General features: G+C 41.9%; 2 protein-coding genes across 3 annotated transcripts in view; both read left to right on the forward strand.

Moving 5' to 3' along the window:
• The first annotated feature begins 278 nt into the window (after nucleotides 1-278).
• On the forward strand, nucleotides 279-16708 carry strn4 (striatin, calmodulin binding protein 4). Its single transcript, XM_080889999.1, has 18 exons — nucleotides 279-781; nucleotides 7185-7288; nucleotides 7462-7538; nucleotides 7718-7796; nucleotides 7936-8121; nucleotides 9560-9737; nucleotides 9829-9985; nucleotides 10510-10605; nucleotides 10940-11058; nucleotides 11165-11340; nucleotides 11442-11489; nucleotides 11683-11804; nucleotides 11890-12057; nucleotides 12196-12336; nucleotides 12468-12566; nucleotides 12643-12729; nucleotides 13147-13335; nucleotides 13602-16708. The coding sequence occupies exons 1-17, from the start codon at nucleotides 467-469 to the stop codon at nucleotides 13314-13316; spliced, it is 2322 nt and encodes a 773-aa protein (XP_080746125.1). The 5' UTR covers nucleotides 279-466; the 3' UTR covers nucleotides 13317-13335; nucleotides 13602-16708.
• Nucleotides 16709-19406: 2698 nt separating this feature from the next.
• The window catches only part of prkd2 (protein kinase D2), a 34965-nt gene continuing 29421 nt past the window's right edge, over nucleotides 19407-24950 (forward strand). The window contains exon 1 of one of the 2 annotated variants that reach the window (XM_080889997.1): nucleotides 19407-20481. In XM_080889997.1, coding sequence (XP_080746123.1) covers nucleotides 20131-20481 — 351 coding nt within the window. In that variant the 5' untranslated portion in view covers nucleotides 19407-20130. The remainder of the gene's footprint in view (nucleotides 20482-24950) is intronic. The other variant, XM_080889998.1, reaches the window with a different exon arrangement.

Consider the following 24950-nt stretch of genomic DNA (forward strand, 5'->3'; position numbering starts at 1 on the left):
ATGGCCCTTTATTTGTCACCCGCACTGGGCATTTCACGAGGAGGAAACTGATCTGGGATCCGGGATATACAAAATAAGAGCAGCAAAAAAAAAAAAAGGTTAACGTTTATTTTCAGGTGCATTACATTTAATAAACGCTGCCTGGTGTTACTTTATTTTGATGTTAGTTTTAAGACTGCACGTAAGCCGTTTTGTGAAAAGGGATTTGTTACGAAATCAATGGGGCCACGATGTTACACTGCGGTTAGATTGTGTTTTGCGCTGAAGGCTTGGAAGCGGAAGTGTATTATTTTACCAACAGAATAGTAATTTTTCTCTGTGCGTGTGAGAAAGGAAGAAAGGAGGGTAGCTTATAGTGAAGTGGAGCTGGGTTTGGAAAAGGGCACGGGGTACTTTTTTTATATTTATATTCGTCCATTCTGCCCGTTCCCATCTCATTATCCTGGCGAAAGGTTGAACAGTTAAAATGGAGGCGGACAGAACCGGCGGAGGATCTAACCCGAACTCCGGAGGCGGCGACGGCAGCAGTGGAACGGGGCGCAACCCAAACGGGCCTAAAGCAGGACCGGGCCAGGCGACATCAGCTGGTGGGACCGGGGCAATGGCAGCGGCCGCAGCAGCAGCCGCCGGGGCCGTCCCCGGACCGTTGCAGCAGTCACGGGAGCCGCAGGACGGGGAGTCGGGGATGACGCTTCCTGGGATCCTGCACTTCATCCAGTACGAGTGGGGACGCTTCCAGGCCGAGAAATACCGCTGGGAGGCTGAGAGAGACGAACTCAGGGTAAACGTATTCATCACTAACCCCGCGTTTGTGTAGCTGTAACGCCAAGGAAAGGCCTGGAAGGATGTCACCGGAGCTCCTCCGGTGTTGCTTCGCGGATGTACACATGCCCTGCTATCGGTCAGTTAGAGGATGACAAAATGCTAATAGGGCTAGCATTACAGTTGACCAGGATGCGTTATTACTATACAGTAGATGACAATGTGGGAGCTGTTTGACCTCCAGTTGGAAGAAGAAACAGCCACCAGCACTCTTTTAAACATAAAATATTTTTTGTGTCAATAATAATAATAATAATAACAATAATATATATATATATATATATATATATATATATATATATATATATATATATATATATATATATATATATATATATGCCTTAGAAGCCTTCTGGGCTTCTAAGTCGATACAGTCAATACAGATACACACCACAAGATTAGATAATAGACTTTTATGTCTGCCCGGAATAGCAAGCAGGCTGTGGTGCAAATAAAGAGGTAGGCAAACAGTTTAGGTGTGGCTACCTTGTCTTTCCATATTATTTCGTGCAGGTACACATGGAACTCACGCTTGGGTCACACGTTATTTTAAGATTTCTGGCATTTTACTAGGATGTGCAAATACACGTTAGTTTGTAAGGAGACCCTTATCTGATTCTTTTGTACCCCACACAGACAACTCAAGTGATCTGTGAGTCTGTTGTTGTGGTTAAAAAATGATAACAGTGTTAACCAGCTTTGATTTCCCTTAGCAGTTGCTGCATTCAAAATAATAAATGTGTAAGCATTCCTAAACTGCCCTTACTTAAGACAAGTCTCCCTAAAAACAGTAATTTGATGGCTGTGATATGTATTTATAAAATAATTTGCACAATTGATCAGTTTGACCTTTGAACTTAGGCGCACAACACAGAGATGAAGTTCATGAAGGGATAATGCTTTGTGATCTGTAGTACCAATGCCTCCATACCCATGGCACACACACAAATCAGCATTTTGAGCTAGGACCAGTTACACACACACACACACACACACACACACACACACACACACACACACACACACACACACACACACACACACACAGTCAGTCAGTCAGTTGTGTGGTGTATCTGTGTCTATGTATGGACTAAAGTTGTATTTTCATTAGCAATGATTAATACATGAGTATTGATGAATAACAAGTGTTAGGATGAAAATTTGTAGTAGTCTATCTGCAGCCAAACTTGTGCTTGTACTTGTGTTTGTATATATTATCTTTACTATGAATAGTGTGTGATTAGTGTAGATTGACCTTAAAAACAATGCATCTGCCTATAGGCTAGAGAAGTTGACTTTCATTCTTAAAGGTAAATGGTTTAAAGCTGTAAAATACCCGCCCTCCAAGAAAACGAATGTGAGCTTGTGACTCGGTGCCATAGGAAACCCCATGAGCAATACCTGTCACAGTTATTCAGATGCCAGCAGCAAAAGACAGACGTTGTACTATTCACCTCAGCTGTATGCATAAAATTAAAAGGCAGAGAGCATTACTGGACAGATTTTTCCATGATTAAGAAAGGTTAGGAAAACATACAAACATATTTTACCTCTGCATTTGGACAGTTCATTTTTTGTGGTTATCCCTCAAGTAACTACAGTTCTTTTTTGTAATAAGAATGAACTCTGGAGTTCATGAGTTCGACAGAACCACAGAACCCCCCCCCCCCAAAAAAAAAAAAAAACCATATCATTTCCCACTCCTCTGTCACTGTGCTTCTCACATTGCCCCTAACTCAAACATACATAGTTATAAATAGTGGCTTGATAAAATATGAATGAACAATAACAAATGGGCACTGCTTTTATAAAAACGAGGGAAGAGCAGGGAATAGAAAGCAGAAACAGCCAATTGCTGTGTCCGACATGCCATTAAGTGCTTGTTATGGAACTTTGTATGTGCACATTGGCTGCACATGGTCTGGCTTCACGGGTACAATTAGCACCACGCTTGTGCTGAGAGAAAGAGAAGATAACTGGAGTGCCACGCTGAAAAACTGACCTAGCTTACAGTTTAACACCCACGGGCCAAAGGCCTCTGGCTTTTGTTGCCAACATGCTCTCCTCTCACTGAGCCAGTTAGTGTGCCCCCTGGTCATAACCTGCACAGTTAACATGCTGTAAATGTTTCCATAGTGTAGTTTGCTCACATGTTGTCTGCACATGGTATTTTCCACACTTTAATTTCAAAGGCTTTACTGAGTCACATGCAAAATTAACTCACAATCATTTGAGATCTGTGTGACTTTGTGTGCAACAGAGGAGATCTCTTCATGTGTGTCTTAGCATGTCTCTGCAAGATCACGACACGTGCGCCGCTAATGTGTTGGTGTGTAAAGCCACCTGTGGCGCTGTGTCTTCACTGACAGGTGGCTGTGGCTTTTGCCTGTCTATAATTCAATTACTTAAGAATCTGCTCTGTGAAAACACACACAGTAGCAGTCTTGTTTCTAACTAGGCATTGTTTTTGCATGAGAAGAATCCTAATTAAATCTACAGGGTATTCCTCAGATAGTCATTTATTCTACAGAGAAAAGGGATGACCTCAACCTGTTCCTCTTTAAAGTGTTCTCATTTTCAGCCATTTCATTTTATTAAGGATGTTAGTAGACATGTAGAATAGATTACTGGTGACCCAAATTACATCACGTCCTGTTTGGTGTGAGTCTTGCAGTCCCTGGGTACGTATCTCTAATTAATAGCTCTGTGTACTCAGCCGTGACACACATATGATGTCCATGTGTATTGTGTTGTTTCACAGCACTGCTCTTGCATTTGCAGTCTTCAACATGCAGCGTTCATCCTTTATTTTCCTTATTTAAAAATTTCCATTCCCTTTCTCTTAAAAAAAAAAAAATTATATACTGTTTGTCAGTCAAGCATGTTGTAACCTTAGTCATAAAATCCCACTAATTGGGATGTCATTATCTATCTATCTAGCTACCACTCTTGGACTGCACACACAGTGTCACTAGCACACTCCAAGCACACTGTCCCAGAAAAGGTTTTTTGCTCTACTTGTTTGCTCATGGATTCTCTCACGGGGTGCGAAGGGATAAAAAGATGGAGAATATCCAGTGGAGGAGGAAAGCTGCCCTTGACCCTATTCTGCAGCTAGTAGAGAAGGACTGACAGAATAGGCTAAATGTGGATGCGCTCCATGCAACAGCAAACTGTGGAAAGGTCAGCGGCAGCGGGCCTCATGAAGGAAAACCCACCCACAGGAAGGCTAGATCAGATGGCGCGACAGGTTTGCTTGCCCCGTAGGCCCTTTGTACTTTAGCCTTTGTTAGTTTACCAACATATTATGAAGAAAGTAACCACAGTGTCATTGTTAGCTGGGCTATGATAAATGACACCCTAGTGGTTTTATTACTCTTTGACCTGTTTATCAGATGGAAGCAGATAGTTCTTTTGCTTTTGATATTAAAAGCAGTGATAGGTTTCTATCTGCTGCTCCACATCTGTTGTGATTGTCTCAACAGCTTCTGTTCTGACGTTAAGTGACAGTCTTGCAATAAGAGCACCTTGACTAGTGGATGAATGGACGGCCTTGTCTTAAAGCTCCTGGCCTGGATCCCTCACATGAGTGAAAACAAGAATTTGAAGCAGGCAAAGGGCAGAATGACAGAGACAAATGAAAGTGAAAAACAGTGCGGTTATTACATCCCCTTGTGTAATTACACAGTCTGCTGTAGCAGTCCCATGGTACAGCTTTTTTTTTCTTGTTCGTGTAGAAATTTTTAGTTTTAGGACCCTATTTTACTCACAAAGTCAGACATAGAAAGCAGCATTTGTTCTATTTTTAAAGTGAAACCGTAGAAAGGAAGAGCTGTTGGTAAGTCCTGCATAAACACTTCCATATAACAATAAACCCTTTGAACCTGTGTTTTGGTTACCTTTATGTATCAGAGAAAGGTTGCTCTTGCATTGTACTTGGGGTGTGTGTGCACAAATGCAGCCTTGTCTCCAACTTCGCCAACAAGACAGTGTCAAGGCTTTGAGGCATGAACCTGTCCTTCTAGGAGCACAGGGCGAGACTGGTACACAGGGGTGTGATGGTTATCCGTGTCCAAAGGCAAGCTGTAGCTTGTCTGTGTGTGAGTAAGAGTAGAAACGTGTGTCTTTGCCCCACGAGGGTGAAGTAAACACATTGATTTAATGCCTTATTCTTTTACACAACTGATCAAATTTACGCCATTAAAAGAGTTAAGTCATTATTCAAGAAGAGATTTACTGTTACTGTGTCTGTCTACAGGAGGCTGCTGCTGATTTAAGCACTTTTGTTCACTGAAGTACAAGTCTGGCTTATAATTAAGTTCACAAAAAGCACCTTTCTGCATCTGGTGTTATCTACATAACTTTTAGTCACAGTCTTTTAGTAAGCTTTTAAGCAGGACTTGTGTCAAGGCTGTCAGTACACTAAAAAATCTGTCTGAACAACTTGTTTACATACACAAAACCTCCCTGAAAATTCCTCAAATACTGACCTCTACTTAAATCATAGTACACAGAACTGCTGATGTAAAACAATTATAGCATTTAGATTTGAAGTAGGTTTTTTTCCAAGCTCGGACTGCATTCCATCTGTGCTCAGCCATTTATAGTACACAGTATACAGTGTACATGCTGTGCCCACACCATGACATTGCCCAGCTTTGCCTATGTGGTAGTTTAGTAAGTTTATGCACATTCACATCTGATTATGTCGCTCTAAAACAAGTGTTTTTGCTTGCATGTAATGTGCAAAATACATCTTCTGCATCGTCTATTACAGAACCCAACTGCACAATTACTGCATGCATGTGTGGGAATGCAAGCCACAGAAATAGAGCAAATGAGTGAGACTGTGTCTTATGGATGGCTAAGCTAAACTGGTTTTCATTTCATCTCAGTTAATGGCTTAGATGTTATTTCAGTTAATTCATTAGTTATTCTACTTGTGAAAAGACTTTAGATAATGTACATGTACTGACCTGCTCCTCTTAGTTTAGGCCAAGAATAACCCCACAAAATCTCTGTTTTTCATGCCCCTATTAGCCCATGTCTACAGTGTTAATGTACTAGCTTTGAGAGTTCTCTCCAAAACTCTCAGATAAGCATATAAATTCACGTTGCATTAATCAGGATTACTCAGCAGCAGTAGCAGCAGTAGGAAGGTTTGCTTGGCAGATTATCCTGTGTTCCACTAGCCCTCCTAGCTGGTTACATGACTGTGTGTGTATGTGTGTCTGTGTGTGTGTGTGTGTCTGGGTATATATGTGCGCTTTTTCTCAGAGATTGACTACCCTTCCGAGCAGACCAAGTGTCTGCCCCGTGAGACGGCATTTTTAGATTGTTCTAGTTTTATAGAATTGCGTATGTGTGTGGGAGCAGACTCGTGGACACAGACAGGGGCATGCAGAGGAGAAATGGGCTGTAAAACAAGCTGTATTAATGCTTCAGCACCACTTGGCACAGAGAGAGAAAATGCCTGTTGTGCTTGCAGTCACCATCCTGGGAGTAGAGACAGGGTTAGGGCTTTTTAACCTACTTCTGACAGGGATCACTGTTTAGTTAGTTAGTTTGTTAGTTGTTTGTTTGTATTGTTTCTCCTCACTTGGGCATTTTTTTTCTCCTTCTAAAAGCAGGCAGGATATTTGTTGCCTGATGTTAAATGGGTTTTGCACAAAAGTTGCATACTGTGAGCAGGCACAGCCGGGTTGAAACCTGCATTAGCAATCTTTGTCATTAAGTCTGGCAAATATTTCACATTTTTGTCAATTCTTGCATTATGATGGCTTACTCAAGGGAAACCCTGTCTCGGTGTAGTGCTTGGAAGCCGTGTCATCACTCTGTAGTCTCTTATTACCTTTCTATCTCTCAGAACTCACTGGGGAAAAGTCAGAACAGGCAGAACATTTCTTTCCTCAAGGTAAGAATTTTATCAGCAGTGAGGAAGGAAATGGACAGGAAATGAGAGAGGAAACACAGCAAAGGATGGGTCTTGAAAGAGGGTGTTTGAATTTGGCTGCTCCATGTCTTGTTTTTCCTCCTTTGCAGATGCGCAGTGAGGCCTCGGTTAGGAAAGTTAAAATAAGAGCCCTATTCCACAACCCTCTACTTATTGCTCTTGGCTTTCAGAAGTCTTTTTTTCTTTTCTTTTTTTTGCACAGCTAGTCACATCAAACCTTTTTGTTCAGTCTCTCATTGCGATGTTTTGTTGATGTTGAATGATTTACTTTTCACCCCAAACCGAGACGGTGCATGCATTTTGTAACTAATTCTTTTCCAGGTCCCAATTTATCTTACTTTTGTTTATGCTTATATGGACAGATGTGGTGTGCGCGTTCCTCACCATGCTGTGTATATGTGTGTTTCAGGCTCAGGTTGCGTTTCTTCAGGGTGAGAGGAAAGGGCAGGAGAATATGAAACAGGACCTGGTGAGGCGAATCAAAATGCTGGAGTACGCCCTCAAACAAGAGAGGTAAAACGAATGCCTGGAAAGCCCCCCCTTTCTGTCCTAGTCTCCTTATGTCTGTTACTCTTTCAGTCTGTCCTGGGAGTTTGCATGCTCCAGGCATAATGATTCTTCTAGTGAAAGATGTATTTGTGGAAGCTCAAAACGTTGCCCTCAAGTGTTCCTTTGTTGCATTACAGGGCTAAGCACCAAAAGCTGAAGACAGGAAATGACCAGAGTCCTGGGGACAAGAAACCAGAGACAGAGGCAGATCAACGTATGTTTGACCAAGTCCTTATGTGCTCTGTAACTTGGACCCAATATGTTGTCTGCTTCTGTTACATTTAGATTCCTGTTTAGCGTTGAGCGCAGTTCGAAGTTTCTGCTTCTCTCTTTTTCTTCTTTTCTTCTCATGCCCTGCTGTTGCATCACTATTGAACAATCTATTTTCTGTAGTTCCCAATGGGCCGGCTGAGTCAGATTCAGAGCCAGCCAATCAGATGTCCTGGAAGGAGGGACGTCAGCTACTACGCAAGTAAGGCTTCATCATCATCCGTTCCTTTTTATCTCAGTGCCATATTAATGTGTTCCATCACAACTTCATCGTAGACATTACAATTCTGATCTAGGCTTAAATGATTCATTTATATGACCATGTGTGTATGTGGATGTAGATATCTCGAGGAAGTGGGTTATTCAGACACCATTCTGGACATGCGTTCTAAGCGCGTGCGCTCCCTTCTTGGGCGGAGCAGCCCTGAAGCTAACGGGCCCCCACCCAGTGAAAGCTGTCCTGAGCCTGAGCCACGAGCAGGTGGAGAGTCCTTGTTGGTCAGACAAATAGAGGAACAGATAAAAAGGTGAGACAGTGGAAACACACGCCCCTCTTTGATCTTACACCACAGAAGAGCTCCAATGTGAACATTGATGACAGAGTAAACATTTGTTTTTTGCAGCACAAAAGCCTTTTTCTTTTCTTCTTCTTCTTCTTCTTCTTCTCCTTTTTTTAAATAGATGTACTTGATGTAAAGCTACTCCTTAAAAACTGAACTTTTCACTGCTGCTTGTGAAAGGCTGCAACTTGTAAAAATTTGTCTTTCACAGAAAGCATTTACTTGCAGTCTCGTGCCAAACTTTACAGACAAGTGCGATTTTTACATCACTTCATAATCAAACTAGTTCACTAACATGGCAGACTTGCATATGAAGCCATCCCTTAACCTTCCGACAAACACTTCTTACATTAAGTGTATCTGCATTTGACCTCATATATCAGGATTTGACCTGTCTGACTATTTTCCAGTATGGTAGTAGTTCATGGTATCCTTTTATAAACAGTGGACAATATCCAAATTATAAATCCATTTGTGTCTTAAAAATTAATTAAGCGATGGGTTGTTGTATGAGATAACTGTCACTGTATCATGAGACTGCTTAGTGAACAAGATTCGTGTGGAATCTTTCTGCACAAGCAGAAATGTGAAGACGGTGAAACAAAAGCACAGTTTAAACTCCGAAACTGGCAAAATAACACATGACAGAAGAGGTCTAAAAGTGAGGGGATTCCTCATCATGCAAGTCAGGATTTTTAATGAGCACTGGAGGTAAAATTAAGATAGATGTCACTGAAGTGTGCAGAGAGGCTCAGAAGTAAATTTTATAGCTAAATGTGGCATGTTTCATTTTTAATTCATGATAAATAGGGAGTTAAAAGGTCTGGGGTTGATTCTAAGTATTAAATTTGCATTTGATAGCTATTCATGGGACTCTCAACCTTCACTTTGAGTTAAGGAGGCCACCATTCAGCTGAAAATAAACCATACCAAATAGCAGAGATTTTAGCACTAACCAAATTAACAAACTGGTACATTCTTAAGAAAGAATGCAGCATAAAATAGCCCACTGAAAACAACTAAAGTGGGTGATTGCAGAAATATTTCCAGCCAAGTCTGTGGAGAAGGTAGTTTTCAAATCTAGAAACACCACAAAAGGGTTTACCACAAGATGCAAAGCAGTGGGAACACACAAGCACAAAAGAGCAGGCTTTGAACAGAGAAAACCAACAGAAGGAAACAACAGATCAAACGGTCTTCCGTTGAAATACTCTGATGGTGTTGTCCAGAGGCTACTGTGCTACCCATAATTCACAGGTAGCTCACAGCTGTTACAACTATGGGTTTTGAAATAATTTAAAAACAGTAAAACAATGTAAACAATAAATATATAAATAAGCAGTCCTTCTGTTGATCTTTGAGTGAAACATGCAGTCAAGATACTCAGCTGTGCATCTCTTTGTAGGAATGCGGGCAAAGAAAGCTCTAAGGAACGTGTGGGGGGTTCAGTGCTGGATAAGATCCCCTTCCTTCATGGCTGTGAGGACGATGACGAAGACGACAGTGACGAGGAAGATGAATTCCAAGGCATGGCCACCGATTGCATCGATGGCCCGCGCAAGAACAAAAAGTCTCGCGTGAAGGTACGGCAGGCTAAATAAAGAATGACCAAGAAATGTTTTCACAAAAAAATGAATAAATAAACAACAACCTTGCTTTCTGCTGTGTTCTCAGATGGGTTCGGAACCTATGACCACAGATATGGACCCTGAAGACGAAGAGGACGAGGATGACTCGGAAGACGCCCTCAATGAGTTTGACTTCCTGGGCTCAGGGGAGGATGGGGAGGGGGCGGGAGAGGCCCGGATCTCAGGGGATGGACGGGAGTTAGGTACGCTGTTGCCTTAGCAACATCATGAGCACAAGCACTGCCAGGATCACTGCCATAAATGTATCTGTCTTTATTGCCCCTATCCTTGCTCACCTTTTTTTTCCTTTACTTCTCATTGTGTCTTGACATCTCTTCTTGTCAATAAAACCAACCTCTTTTCCCAACCACCTGTCTCTCTGTCCTGTTTCACAAGCTGTCGGTCTGTGACTCCTCAGAGCTGTGTAGCTGTCATCTTTGTCTCTAGATGTACTTTCTGTGGTCCAGGGCCATTTCAGAGGTTACCACGCATGCTGCCTTTTTTTTTTATGTGTTCACATTTCATATTTAGAATCATATTTGCACTGTAGATGTGCTTTTGTAAATAAAATTGTACAAGTTTATGTTGTCATTACACGTAAAGAATGAAGTTTGCCTTTTAGCTTCTTTCTGCCTTTGTCTCTTATCTGTCCAACTGCTGACCTCCCCGGCCTTCCTCGACCTCTCCGCATGACGGTATTGTGTCTCTCTCCTCTTGCTGGGTTCAGAAAACCGCAGGAACAAGTTACAAGGAATGATGTCAGATTTCCCCCCTAAACCTACCCCGCCCCCTTCTGTATCCGGACAGGCTCGCTCCGGGGAAGGTAAGACTTCCCTACAAAATATGCCAATAAAAACATCAATTATTCTCTGCCGAGCATTGCGTTTTTAGTCTTCCCCCGTGCAGTTGTAGCTTAGTTGCTGAATCTCAAATTTAGATGTTTGCGTAGGGGTATGCTTGCAAGGTTTCTCCTGCAACTATAAATATTTCCTGTGGTACACAGTGTGGGAGTAGGGAAGTGGAATAAATGACACTGTTCTACAACTATCTAGGACTTATCACGATATTTCAAAGTGATCTCACCATCCTTTTCTAGATCCCTGACATTTGTCAAGATGAAATCATATCTCTTGTGCTTTTCCATTTACAACCTCCAGGTGGTGCCCTGGGTTTCTCCTCTGATGTCTTCATCATGGATGCTGTTGGCGGAGGTGACATGAACCTGGGAGAGCTGGCTGATCTCACTGTTGCCAATGACAATGATCTTTCCATGGATGTAATTGCATATTTTGTTCTGATCAATACAAACTATGCAATACAAGCTACATACGTACAATGAAAACATTTGAATGTTCCCTCTTTTCAAACATGTGTCCCGTCAGTTGCAGGATAACAGAGAAGAGTTTAAAAAGACATGGAACCCCCGATTCACACTACGCAGCCACTTTGACGCCATCCGCGCTTTGACCTTTCACCCGAGCCAAGCAGTGCTGCTCACAGCCTCTGAGGATGGCACACTAAAACTCTGGAACCTCAACAAGGCAATGCACTCTAAAAAGTAAGAACCCTACTGGTGACGATGTTTTTAAATGAAGACGTGTTATTCTCTGCCACACAAATATAAACTCCAGATCTCATTTTAACGGTGTCTCTCCACAGGAATGCGGCTTTGGACGTTGAACCCATCTATACATTTAGAGCACACAGGTGAGTTCAGCCTGAGAACAATAAAAATGCTGCAATTTTTTTTCTAAAAATGAATGATTAATGCAATCATTTTCAAATTAAATGCTGTGAATACAAAAAAAAAAAGGGATGAACACGAGGTTTTTGTTTTTTGTTTTCTTGGGGGGAAAGGGTGATGTCATTTATACCTGCTTCTCTTTTGGTCTTGCTCTAGTGGAGCTGTTCTTTCACTGACGATGGGTGAAGATGGAGAGTCCTGCTACAGTGGAGGTCTAGATGGATCCATCAGGTGTTGGAAGATGCCGGACCTGAATGTAGATCCCTATGATAACTATGGTGAGTCATTCTTAACTGCTAATTATATAGCAGAATCACAAAGTTTAGTTTTTCTTTTTTTTAAATTATGTGATTCTTTATCCAGATCCTGGTATTGAAAGCAGTGTACTAGCAGGCCACGAGGACAGCGTGTGGGGTCTGACTTACTCTGCAGTTCACCATCGTCTTGCCTCATGTTCAGCAGATGGCACCATTCGTATCTGGGATCCTCAGAACTCATCCCCCTGCATGTCTGTCTTCAATAAGGAGAGAGGTAGACATTTGTCTTGACTTTGTGGGTTTGCTTTGGCGCTTTTTCTATTCAGATCCCACATCCTCATCACGTTCCATTGTTTGTTTGGTTTTTTGTGTGTGTGTGTATTTCATTTATTTATTTATTTATTTTTCCTAGAGCACGGAACACCCACCTCAGTGGCGTTTGTAGCCACTGATCCCAACCAGGTGGTGGTGTCATTTGATGGCGGTGAGACCCTCCTGTATGACCTCAACACAGAGCAGAGTGTCACTATGCTAGATACACAGACCAAAGATGGTATGTTCTGGACACAGTCTCCAACATAATGTGCAACACTTTTTTTTTTTTTTTTTGTTGCCACAAATAATAATTTGGTGAAAAATCATTAAATTCTTCTATTAGACTGAATGTGATGTCTTCCTTTGCAGGCAGGGAACTGATCAACCGTGTCGTCAGTCACCCTTCTGAGCCCATCTCCATCACTGCACACGAGAACCGCACCATCCGCTTCCTAGACAACAAGACAGGTATGTGCAGGAGGTGTACTGATGATTACTGAAATGTGTTTTCTCACATGCATCTGAATAAAAAATTTTTGTGCAGGTAAAGTTGTCCACTCGATGGTTGCGCACTTGGATGCGGTCACCTGTCTTACTACAGACCCTAAAGGCACTTACCTCATCTCTGGCAGTGAGTACTCGGCTTTACTGTGTGCTTACTTAGCTAAGTATCCTAGGCTTAATTTTTAAAATGCTCCTCTGTACACCGAGAAACATCTGTTTAATATCACCTGCAATCTGTATACAAGTAGCTTTTTAAATCACAAATTAATTGATAGTAATAGCAAATTTTAAACAGGGAAATTAAATGAGTTTTTTGTTTAGTTCTTTTGAAGAAATAGGAGATTATTTATGGCTTATGAGCAAAAAGTACCTTAAGAAATCCTGTAAAATCTGTAGTAACCGCAAAATATAACATATCACACTGTAGAAGAGGCGTGTGTTAAATCTAGGTTGTAAAAGGATTCCTTTACATTGTTCTCCGCAGTCATCCCTGCCCCTCGTAACACTGCTGTCTTTGCTTCCTCCCACTCCTCACCTCTTACAGGCCACGACTGCTCGGTGCGCTTATGGATGCTGGACAACAGGACGTGCGTGCAGGAGATCACTGCCCACAGGAAGAAGCATGATGAGGCCATTCATGACGTGGCCTTCCACTCTTCCCAGCCCTTCATTGCCAGCGCCGGCGCAGATGCACTTGCCAAAATCTTTGTCTGACATCACTGTCGTCGTTCTGGTGAGATGGAGGGTGCCAGGAAAGAAGCAGTATGGGGCGAACAGGGAGCGGGTTTTTTAGGAGTTTTTTTGTGAGGAGCCATAAATAGTGAAAAACAGATGGCAATGTCCTCTTGTTATTTACTAACAAGAAAACATCCCTTTATATATTGTTGGATTTTTAAAATCCCTTTAAATACCAAATTGTGCTTCTGTTGTCCCCTTTTTTTATTGGTGTTTCGAGTAGTTCTGAAAAGCTGCTTTCTTTCCCTCCCTTTCTACTTTTAGAGTCCTACATCAATAACTGGGCCAAAAAAGACTGAAGACTACAGTGGATACATTTCACCTGCTCATACATACACACACACAATTAGTCCTGCACCCCACTGGCTGGGTCATCACCACAGGACGTCAACCATCAACTTCCTCCCCCTCCGCTCCGAAAACTCCTCACAGTTCTCTAATGCCTCAGTGACTTCTTGTAATACTAATCACATCTTGTAATGCTTTTTTATAACTTTCAAACTCTGGCTGCTCTGTTTTCAAGTAATCATATTTGGAGTAACACTTTTCTACACTACAATATTCTGTTCTTTTTTTTCCTTTCCTTTTCACAAAGTACTATGTGTGTACGCTTGTGCGCTTCAAGTGCTTGCACAATGCTTGCATTTCACTGAGAGCCGAGGGGGAAACACTTGATTTTAAATTGTTTATTTTTTTTTTTAACAGTTGAAACATTGCTTGTGGCTAACACACATACGTAGGCTTGACTTAAAGGAATAACAGTTCTCGGCATTGACGGAAAACACCTGACCTAACCTCTGCATTGGGAATCAATGTGTTGCATTCCAAAGACTCGGTGAGGAGGATGTGTGTGTGGTGTTGGAGGATGTTTGAGTTAGTCGTGTGTGCTGTGAGGAGGCACTAGAAAGCTGAATAGTGTTGATTGAACAACCTAGTTTCATTGTATGTCTGATTGCTATAGCGTCCCCATGATTCTGCCTCTACGTATGTGTGTGTGTGTGTGCGTGAGATTAGATGTCACTTAGATAACTCTCACAAACTTATTTCTACAGATGTACAGTGCGTATAGAGTCTCTCACACCGCATGAACCAGCTTAGGATGGATATGACTGAGCATAGTTAAAGTCTGTAGACTAGAGAGGTGCGAGGCTGGTCTGGTGCTTTTTACTGTACAGAGGAGTGTATGTGAGTGTGTGTGTATGTTTGTATATGCACTAGTTCAACCACGGTGCTATGAAAGACTTCATCAGTCTTGAGTCAGAATCAGGGACATGTTTTGTGAGTGTTTCTCTCTCACTGGTCCACACGTGTACGTTCAGTAAAATCATCATTCGTGTGACATTTCGCTGTTGGATCATTTCATTAATTGTGGTCAAATTTCAGAATTGACAGTCCATCCTAGTTATGTTTTTCATTAGAGGGATGTGCATATGGTCGGCTTTGAGTGTCTCCGGCTCGAGCAGTGCATCGAGCTGGTAATTATTTTACAGTGGAGGAGCTCGGATGAGAGATTGTCTCTTTGAAGTCGGTGCCAGTTTTTTTTTGCAGGCTGCTCGCGTCTCGTGATTGTTTTTATTTATTCGGGCTTTCACAAAAGGCTGACATCACCTTTACTCGAGTGATGAGGTGAGGATTTCTTCTTCTTGAATGATGAAGACAGGGAGCACATTAGCCGCAGAACTAATCTAGTGAAGCGTGTGTCCTCTTCCTGAAGAGGGATGCTGGACGGGTTTAAAAAAATAAACAAATACTCCATTTTAAATTCAGCCATACAAAAAAAGTGTTGATTTAAGACGTCTGACTCAGTTTAGGAGGTAAACTGTCAACTTTTGGCTCAGCTGGAAGCATCATTATTTTGAGACCCATGTTTGTTGATGTCCTGCATTTGTGCTGTTGACTACAGGACAGTTTGTTTGCTTTAAGTTGCCTCTTCACAGCTGACCTCGTCCCAGATTATTTTTTCATTACCTTTAGAAAACCTCTAAAATCTGCACTCGGTTAGGCGTCAGCTCTTCAAGATTACACACTGTGTGTCACACTGGTGGTCAGATGACAGCTTAACTCTTTACCCCTTGAAAGCCTACTAGAGGTAACCCTTGAAGCGCTTTCCTGACTGAGCGGCCTGCTTATAGAACAAAATGACTGAGTTTGCATCAGAAGTTTATGAGGGTGGTCTCTGCCTATTCAGCTACCCTTGGAAAAACCCAGAACTATTCTAAAGGTCATCAAACCACACCTGCATCCATATGTACTGAGGCGGCAAAGCTTCTTATTAAGAATACAGGGGAGGTCATCAGATGTTGTCTTTATGGGGGAAAGAGTTAAAGTTGGCTGGAGCTAAACACTTTTAATCACTGGTGACACTAGCATTCATAGTTCATTTATATATATATGTAGTGAGAGATTTTTTTTTCTCTCCAAACAGAGTGGAAGACTGTTGTGTGAAATTAGACAAGATGTCACACTGCTGTTCCTTTGACACAAGTCTGTCAAAGACAACAACACGGGGCAACTACATTATTATACTGCTGCTGGGCATGACGTCCTATTATCACGTATTAACTATTTGACCCCTTGTTGCACTATATCTAAAAGTGAATGCTTTACATTACAAGAGGATAGACAGGGTGCAGAAACGATGTATTCGATCTGAAGCGAATACTACAAACGTGGAACTGTTGCCGTTCACGGTTATATGACAGCGGGCGTTACTGACACTTTCTTCTCGCTCTGAGCTACTATGTCCCCTGTCTGAGAATGACGACAAATCAGTGTGACTCATCAATAAGAGGAAAACAAGAGGAACTCGAAGCAGAGGTTGTAAATGATGGTTAGAGTTGCCATTATGTGCTGTAAATGTCCATCATTTCTTTGTTTTCTTTCATTTTTTTCTCTCTCCTTTGGTTATGAATATGATTATTAAGATGTAAGAATACTGTAGTATCATAAGTGAATCATTCTTCCTTGCTAGGCATAGAACTTGCTTGTGATTGATAATGGCAATGTAAAACTTGTAAAAAAGCAAAACGATTAAAAAACACGAAAAACAGACGAAAAGAAGATTAAAAAAAAACAAAATCTGTTACCAGTCGGAGGCCAAGGTAAAGAACTCTCATTTCTTTGTGTTTTTTATTTTTTTATTAGCAATTTATCACTGTGTGATATTTTGTACATCATATTAAGCTGTATTCAAACAATTTCCTCCAACTACAAGGGATAAGAGACCTGCTTTTTATTAATTTTGTTTTATTATATATTTTTGAACTGCATTTTAGCTTGTATCAAATGACTTTTCTCTTTTTGTTTACGGGTCCCCTGTTGTATGTCATTAAGGAAGAAAAGACAAAAAAATGAAAATTTTGTACAGTGAATTGAGAGTTGAGTTTTTTCTTGTCTGTCTGTCTTTCTTTCTACTAAAGGATGCCGTACTTGGAAATACATGAAGATACATGAAGGTGTGATCACTTACACTGTAATCCTTACTTATGATGATCCGGTATAGAAGTAGGGTGATGAATTACTAGGAATTTATTTTCCAGCTTTCACACAGTAAAGTTAAAGATTGGTCTGAAGATTTACATCAGAGACTTTCCTGACTTTCAGGCCTTATGTATACAAACTCCACATGTCCTATAACATGGCTTGATGTCATCTGTCATGGACTCTCTGTGTCTGGTAAATTTCATGACAGTCTTTTGATGTCAAACTCTGCATACATTGTTCATACAGTGTAACCTCATAATGACTTAACTATTCTTGAAACTAGTGTATAAAAGAAGTTAGGTTTTAGTCGTCAAATCTTGCAGTTACAAATGCACTAATTTTCACTGAGTGAGTGTGTTCATTATTACATGTTCAACTGCATAGTAACACAAATAGCTAAGCAGCCAATCACGTGTCAGCAATTTACAGCATTTAGGTATACAAACATGGTGAAGATGGCCTCGTGTCAGCAGAAGGGGGGAATAAAAGGGCTTTAAGTGACTTTGAACATTAAGTATTTCACAGATCACTGATCTGCTGGGACTTTCCAACATAACCACACAACAGGATATACACACTCACCACTTCATTAGATGCACCTCGCTAGCGCTGGGTTGGACCCCAGAACGACCTTAATTCATCATGACACAGATTCAACAAGGTGCTGGAAGTATTCCTCAGATATTTTGGTTCATATTGACATGATAGCAAAACACAGTTGCTGCACATCCATGATGTGGCTAGCAACAATACTCAGCTAGACTGTGGTGTTTAAAAGAATAATCATTTGATACTAAGGGGCCCAAGGTGTGCCAAGAAAATGTCCTCCACACAAGCCAGGATGGACCCAAGCTTTCATATTGTTCTCACTAAATCCTGACCCTACTATTTGAATGTTCTTTTGTCCAGTTTTAGTGAACCCCTGCACGTTGTAGGCTCAGTTGTCAGCTGACAGCAGCGATACCCAGTGTGCTGCTCTGCTGCTGTAGCCCATCTTCTTCAAGTTATGATCGCGTTTAGCATTCAGAGATGCTCTTCTGGTTGTTACAAGTGATTTTTTGTGTCACTGCCTTCCTATCAGCTTGAAGCAGCCTGGCCATTGTCCTTTGACCTCTGGCAAAAGCTTTTTAACATAGGGAACTGCCACTCTCTGGATATTTTCTCTTTTTCTCTTTGGACCATTATCTGTAAACCATAGAGATGATTGTGTGGAAAAATCCCAGCAATGATGCCACTTCAAAGTCACTTAAATCGCTTTTCTTCCCCAATCCGATGCTTAGATTGAACTTGTCTTGATGTTAACCATAACCCTAAGTGTACTGAGTTGTTGTCTTGTGATTTTGCTGGTTATTTGCTTAAAAGTATTTGAGCAGGTGTGTATGTATGTAATGAAGTGGATGGTGTGTATAAAATAAATAGTAAGTCTTTATTGTTTGGCTAACATGCAAACATGCAAACATGCACATATGTATTTAACGCATACTCATTGTGGGCTATAGCATGTTCTGGTACATGGTGGTTTAGTTTCATGCCTTCATTCAGTGGTTCTAAAACTTCTTCTCACAGTTCACACTTCCTGTCCCATATGTTTAAAATAATCCTTTTAGAAAGTGAAAAAAAAGAGGATTTAAACAACATCACAGTTCCCCCTCATCAGAGAGGAGGTGGCAATTCACTGGGGAGCAATTGCCTTTTAAGGAACATCCTTTAACATCATCAAACACCTGATTATCAATTTCCCCCCATGTCCCCATGTCATTTATAACCTAAGATGTAACCTGCAGCTTAACTAATGCTTGGGAATCAAACATTTTATATCCAAATCACACAGGGTCTGTAAGATCCGATTTTATCCAACACTGCCCCCTTGTGGTGGCAAATCGAATCAATTCAAGCGTTTTGTTTTCTGTCTTGTTTCATTCAAGTCTAACTCGCCTTATTTAATTTGTATGAAATGAACATCGGGAGATGCCTTCACAGATATAAGCGCGACAGTGGCACTGAGATAAACTGCACACACTGTTTTTTTGCTTAACCAATCAGAGCGGTTTATTAGAACTTCAACTAGGAAACCACAAATTTCACAAGCATTCTTACTGTGTTAAATGATTAGATTACCAGTGAGGAGTCACAGTCACGCTGATGACTTCATTAACCAAACGTTTTTTTTCCTTTTAATCTGCTGCATACAGCGTGTCATTGTCCAAACCCACCCAAGTCACCACTCTCAGTCCATGAAACTTCTCAATTTTCATGAAACCTGGAGCATGGAAAGAACCTTCCATAGGTGCGGTCCTTTTTCTGCAGTTTATGAGAGGCGTGTCTCCCCCCCAAAAACAAAATACAGAGGAAAAATAAGGCAATTTTAGGAAAGACAGAAGGTGGCTTGTGAACTTAAAGGAAGGACGAGGAAGCGGTGGGAGGGGTTTTATGCGTGAAGCAGCGCCCTGGGCCATGTATCTATGCTGTCTCCGGCTACAGGAGGGACCAAACAAGACAAATGTCCCTAAACTAAGGAAGGGAGCCAGAAGAGGAAAGGGAGGAGGGGGAGGTTTGGGAGTCAGGACTTTCTGAATGCCTATTGGCTTCAAGATGTGTCCGTCATTTCACTTCCTCCTTGTTTAGCGTAAGATGCGAAGGCAGGAGGGAGGGTAGAGGGAGGTACCCTCAGACAGTGCTTTTCGCTCTCTTCTTTTTCACAAAAAAGACCGAACAGGGGTTGAAACTGAAACAGGGCAAGGTCTCGTAAAAAGGAGTGCGGTCTCTAGCTCCCCTTCATTCTCACTGTTTCCTGTTTAAAGGAGGCCATTTTGTAAGTGAGCCTGGAGAAGAGCACAACAAAGTTTGGGCATTGTTGTTGTTTTCTTTCTCTCTCTCTGCCCGCGGCGGAGAGTTTCACAACCAAGTTTGGACTTTCTCCTCTGCAGAGCAGCGCCTTTTGGATGCGAGAAGTGGAGGAGAGAAGGCTGGAGGTGTCGTGTTCTCAGACTCTTTACTTTGTGAGTGTTTCTCTCTCACACACACACACACAGGCACACACCGCTCACGCCTGCCATGCCTGAACAATAAGCGAAGCCTGGAGAAAAGAAGTGCTCCTTCCTGGATAAAGATTTTCTTCCTTGAGCTGCTGGAAGGAAGCGGGTTTGACGCGGGACTCGGAGGAAAGCGGAGCCGTCCACTCAGCGTGCGTGCGTGTGCGTGTGCGTGTGTATCCATGTTTCAGCGTGTGTAGCCCTCCGCTTGAATGAGTGTTGCTTTTCCGAAAACTTCAGACTGCACCTGCGTGTTTGTGAGAGCCAGCGGACTCTGAATGGCTAATGCTAGCCCTTGTATGCCCTCGGGGGCGGCGATGGCTCAGGTCTTCTTCCCCCCAGGTGGCACCTTACCATCAAGCTCAGCTTTGATCCAGCAGGGGACCCCCATCGCCATACACTCTTTGCCCACACCGGGTGGCTTTCCTGTGATGGAGCTGACTCCAGGGCATGGTGGTGGTGCTGGGGCTGTGATGCCCGTGATCCCCGTAATGCCCACGATGCCCCAAACTCCAGCAGGGGTGTCCTTCATCATCCAGATTGGTCTGACCAGAGAATCTGTCCTCATGCCCCAGGCTGCTGACCTGGCCTATGTGAAACAAATGGCCTGCTCCATTGTTGACACCAAGGTAAGAAGCGGGTGGGTGTTTGTGTTTTCTCCAGATGGAAACCGTTTTAGGTGCAAGCCCTTCGTGGCATGTGTAGTTTTCATACCTGTCAGGTGAACAGTTTTTGTTACACCTTTCACTTTCAGCCTGTGTGTGTGCTGATCTTGCAACAAACTCTTTGCGCGCACTCCATTGTTATCAAATTGTAATGAAAGTGGCAGAAGTTTCTAGAATAAACAGGTCCGAGGACAGCGATTAGCATTTTTCCCTGTTTCCCTTTCCCTGTTTTCCCTGTTTAGTCTTCCCTTATTCAGCGTGTATGCGAATACAAAGAGGTTGATATTTGTCACTTTTATCAATTAGTTTCTTTCCCATTGCGTAAAAAGGCTGATTTAGTGCAGGTTAGTGGCATCTACATTTATACATATATAATTAGACGAGCTTCGCCCATTTACTGTGACCTAGGGTTGTAATGGTCAACGTTGCTTTCACTTCTCCATGGCGCAGCATCGGAAGTTTTGCATGTCATGGCATACGAACACATTTGGCCAATTTTAGTTCTGTGCCGTACGCTTCAGTGATCTTTTTTATCTTCTGCTGTCAGTGATCATCAACACTTGTTTTTGTCTTACTTTGCACGCACTGTTTTCACCTTAATGACCTTAATGTGTGTGTTTTTTTTAAAGCACATCTTTTAAAGGACTTGTAGCCTTCTCAGGTTTTACATGTTCAGTAGGAAAATTGTAGATTTCTTGCACAAAACCCCCAAAACACCCTTTTAACTGAAAGAGAAAACCTCAAAAAACACACGTGCAGAGAAATGACTTTTTTTGGGGGGGGAGGGCAGTGACATCCTCTTTATAACAGGAAGCAACAAGTGTTATGGGAGATATTACATCTTTTTTTAAAAATTGAAAACTGTGCTGAATTGTGCTGATTTATTCAACCGTATAGTGTAGTTCCAGAGAACGGTTTTCATTTTAGTGTGTATCCACACGCATACAGGAAATAACATTATCCATTCACTTAAGGTGGCAATTTGAGCAGTTTATGTGTTTTTTATTTGCCAGCTAGGCTGTTGGGTGATTAGCAGATTTCCACAGCCTGCTCAGAGCCGTTCTGTAAAACTCTCCATTACTGAAAATGTTCCAGGAAGCAGTGGTAACTCTCTCCAGCCAGTTTACCCTCTTTGCTAATCTGTTCCTGTGCACAACAGTCTTTGTTCTCCTTGGTCATATGAGTGGCTCACCGCCATGCTCTTGGTATAATTCGGAGACACAGATAATTCAGCAGTGCATCTGCATCTGATGCTTTATTTGTATCAGACACAGTGTTAGTCCAACTAAAGAGCCATTTGATGGCAAAAGATGTGTTGAGTAATGTAAAGAGAGGCTGTTTCCTTTACTCTGCTATTTGCTGTTTTCACACTCAGTGTAGCCCTCAGGTATTTCTTCTTCTTTGTCCTGCTTTTTCCAATTTCCAAACTGTTTCCAGGTTCCGTAATTTTAAAACCCCCTGCAGCTGTTTCACGGTACATCTTTCCTTGGAGTCATTAACAGTTTTCTGTTGTTAAAACTGTTTAGTTGCTCCTCTAGCTAATTAGTCAGTTGCACAGATTATCTTGGTGTAGGACAGTTAAAATGAGTTCAGAACAGAATGCCAGTAAAAGAACGTACTGCAAGCAAACGATTATTTTGATAGTCGACTAGTCACCGATTATTTTTGCGATTAGTCGACTAATCAGATCATCATCCATTGGACGTACAGCTTACAGCTTATTGCACCAGCAGCATCTGGTCTTATATAACTATCATTAGCTTACAGCTTGAAGTGTTTGTGCTAACTAAAAATAAAGACAAGATGGTAGTTTATTAATTTTTAATGAAATTTGCAGATTGTTTCGGTGAAGTTTAATAAACTCCTTGCTTTCTAAAATATAACAGGACACCGGAGTATATTCTCCAGCGTCTCACACTTCTGATAATCAGCTGTCTGCTTGACAGTTTTAGCTGTGCAAAAACTATAACTTTAATCTCAGCCAAACCGATTTACTCAGGAACAAATAAAATACTAAAGAAAGCCAAACAATAACATTTTTAAGTTATCTAAGCGACTTATATATATGTTTAACCTGACTAGCGAAAGACGGCGGTGGGTTTGAAAACGATTTGCCGGGAGTCCGGTGTTCTCACGGCTCTAGTTAGCCTTGCCCCCGCCTAGCTAACGAGCTAGTGGGTAACAGACGTCTCCGAAAACGTCGGAGCGCTTTTGAAAATATGTGGTGTCTTGATAAACTGAGCAGATATTTGAAGTTTACACAGCTACATTCTCGCCTGAAAATATGTTAAACGTTTATTTTGTGACCCAGAAAGAATAATAAGAGTAAAGTTAAAACTAACTAGCTGCCGCCATTGTTGACAGCTGCGCTAGGAATTCTGGGACACAGCTTCTTCTTCTTCGGGGTTTAACGGCAGCTGGCATCCTTGTACATGCAGTGCTGCCATCTTCTGTTTCAGTCCGTTATTACACTCTTAAATCCTACTACTCATTCCTGCGTCCTTTGTGATCTTACAAAGCTTCAAACGATGCGTCGACTATTAAATTAGTCGTCGACGATTTTAATAGTCGACATAATCGTGACTAGTCGACTAATCGTGGCAGCCCTACTGCAAGCTGAGAGTTTGTCATTTCAAGCGTGCTTGTAGCAAGGCTGAAACATCATTTATTTTTCTGTGTGAACTAGGTGGCACCTGTGTCCATTTCTATGGGATTCTTCATGCGTGTTTCCCCTTGCATGTACTTTTTCTCTAACTCCACAATGACAAGCTGGGGAAGCAGCCAGATGTGAGACAGGAAGTAGTGAGGTGGGAGTCACGAGCATAATTTGCTTATATGGTATATTTGGTTGATTAAGTTAATTGCCCTTAACTGAGCCTGGTTCTGCTGGAGGTTTCTTCCTGTTAAAAGGGAGCTTTTTCCATCCCACTGTCACCCAGTCCTCGTTCCAAGGGGGTTTGATTGTTGGGCTTTTCTCCGTATTATTGTAGGGCCTTGACCTTACAATATAAAGCGCTTTGAGGTGACTGCTGTTGTGATTTGGTGCTACATAAATAAAATTGAATTACTGAAGAGGCTAGCAAGGCAGAGGAGCTGCAAATGAGGTGTTCTGCAGGGCCTGTGTGAAATAAATAAATTATGAAAATAATTTATCAGAGCTACATTTCCAGAGAGCTTTTCTAATATGGCGACTGGCAACAAGGAATCGTGTCTGCTTTTTCTGACAGAGAGAGGAATGTTGTTTCCACAGCAGAATGATAAATACACATTTTGGGTACCACTTTGTGGTTCTTGCGCCACAGCATAAACTTTAGAAAAAAAAAAAAGAAACAGCTTGGCTTTATTTTTTGCTTTGCTTCAGTCTTGTTGTTTTCAACATCTTTGGTCAGGCTGTCTTGGCTGAAAGATGCCAAATGTTGGGAAGATGCATAAGCTTCCAAGCATCCTCCAAATGATTTGGTAAAAAGGTGCAGCCCTAGAAGGTGTTATACTTTAAATATTTTCCCTGCTGTAAATGGGACATATAATTCTTTCAGCAGGGCATTGGTTGATTTCGAGCTTATTACCCAAGCTTGATAAGCATGGTTTGCTTTATTTACATATGGTAGTGATGTGTCATGTCAATTGTAATATAACTGCACCTCTGCTTAGTTTGTCCTGCGTGGGGCTTTCCTGCGTTTCGGCTGGATTGTCCATTTCTTCCTCAGTTTACTCCTTAAAAGATAAAAGGTAATGCATGAGGATGTTCCCGCCTTTCTTTTTGACCAAGGCTCCAACCTCAGCAAGCTGCTCCTTTCTTGTAAAAGTTGTAAAGATGTAGTAGTCGTGAAAGAAACTCTGCTGTTCAAATGTCAGCGTAAGGGACAGCGTGTTGTACAGTAACTGCTGGTGTTTCAGCCTCAAGTTTATATGAAAATCAACACAAATCTCTGATCGAGGGGGATTAGATGGTGTGTGCATTGTAATGTGTTATTTCTCGTCTGTGCGTGATGTTTACTGTTTATTTTTATATAAAAGAGAGGGAAAAATGTGCAAATGTAACCGAAACAAAAGGGTCATGTAGCCTTGTCAGACCTTATTAGTTGAGTCTTTCTCTCTCTTACATGCACACGCACACGCACGCGCATGCGCACACGATTAGAAATCCCTGAAATCCCCTAAGCAAAAAAATTCCTGTCCCGTTTGGAGCTGCAGCTTTAGGTGGGAAAGTTGGACAATGGGTGGTTTGTCTTGGCTTGGCCAACACCACCAGTGCAAGACATGAGGTGGACTGCATGAATGCCTACAGTGGTGTGATTTGGGAGGTAGTGAAGGTAGTTTGGTATCCACACCGCCACCCCCACCTACGGTCATCTCTCCCATCCCAGAAAGGGTGAGTCATAGACTCTGTTTATTCACAGGATCCCTCCTTGTGTTCCATTGACACATTTTTC

The sequence above is a fragment of the Rhamphochromis sp. 'chilingali' genome, assembly GCF_963969265.1.
Source record: "Rhamphochromis sp. 'chilingali' genome assembly, chromosome: 8".
In the NCBI taxonomy this organism is placed as follows: Eukaryota; Metazoa; Chordata; class Actinopteri; order Cichliformes; family Cichlidae; genus Rhamphochromis; species Rhamphochromis sp. 'chilingali'.

What these genes read in the sequence shown, in the direction of transcription:
- strn4 (XM_080889999.1), top strand. Translation starts at nt 467, where the DNA reads ATGGAGGCGGACAGAACCGGCGGAGGATCTAACCCGAACTCCGGAGGC. An exon ending in AGATACACAGACCAAAGATG is followed by an intron (nt 12,337 to 12,467) that starts GTATGTTCTGGA and finishes CTTCCTTTGCAG; the next exon opens with GCAGGGAACTGATCAACCGT. An exon ending in CTTCCTAGACAACAAGACAG is followed by an intron (nt 12,567 to 12,642) that starts GTATGTGCAGGA and finishes ATTTTTGTGCAG; the next exon opens with GTAAAGTTGTCCACTCGATG.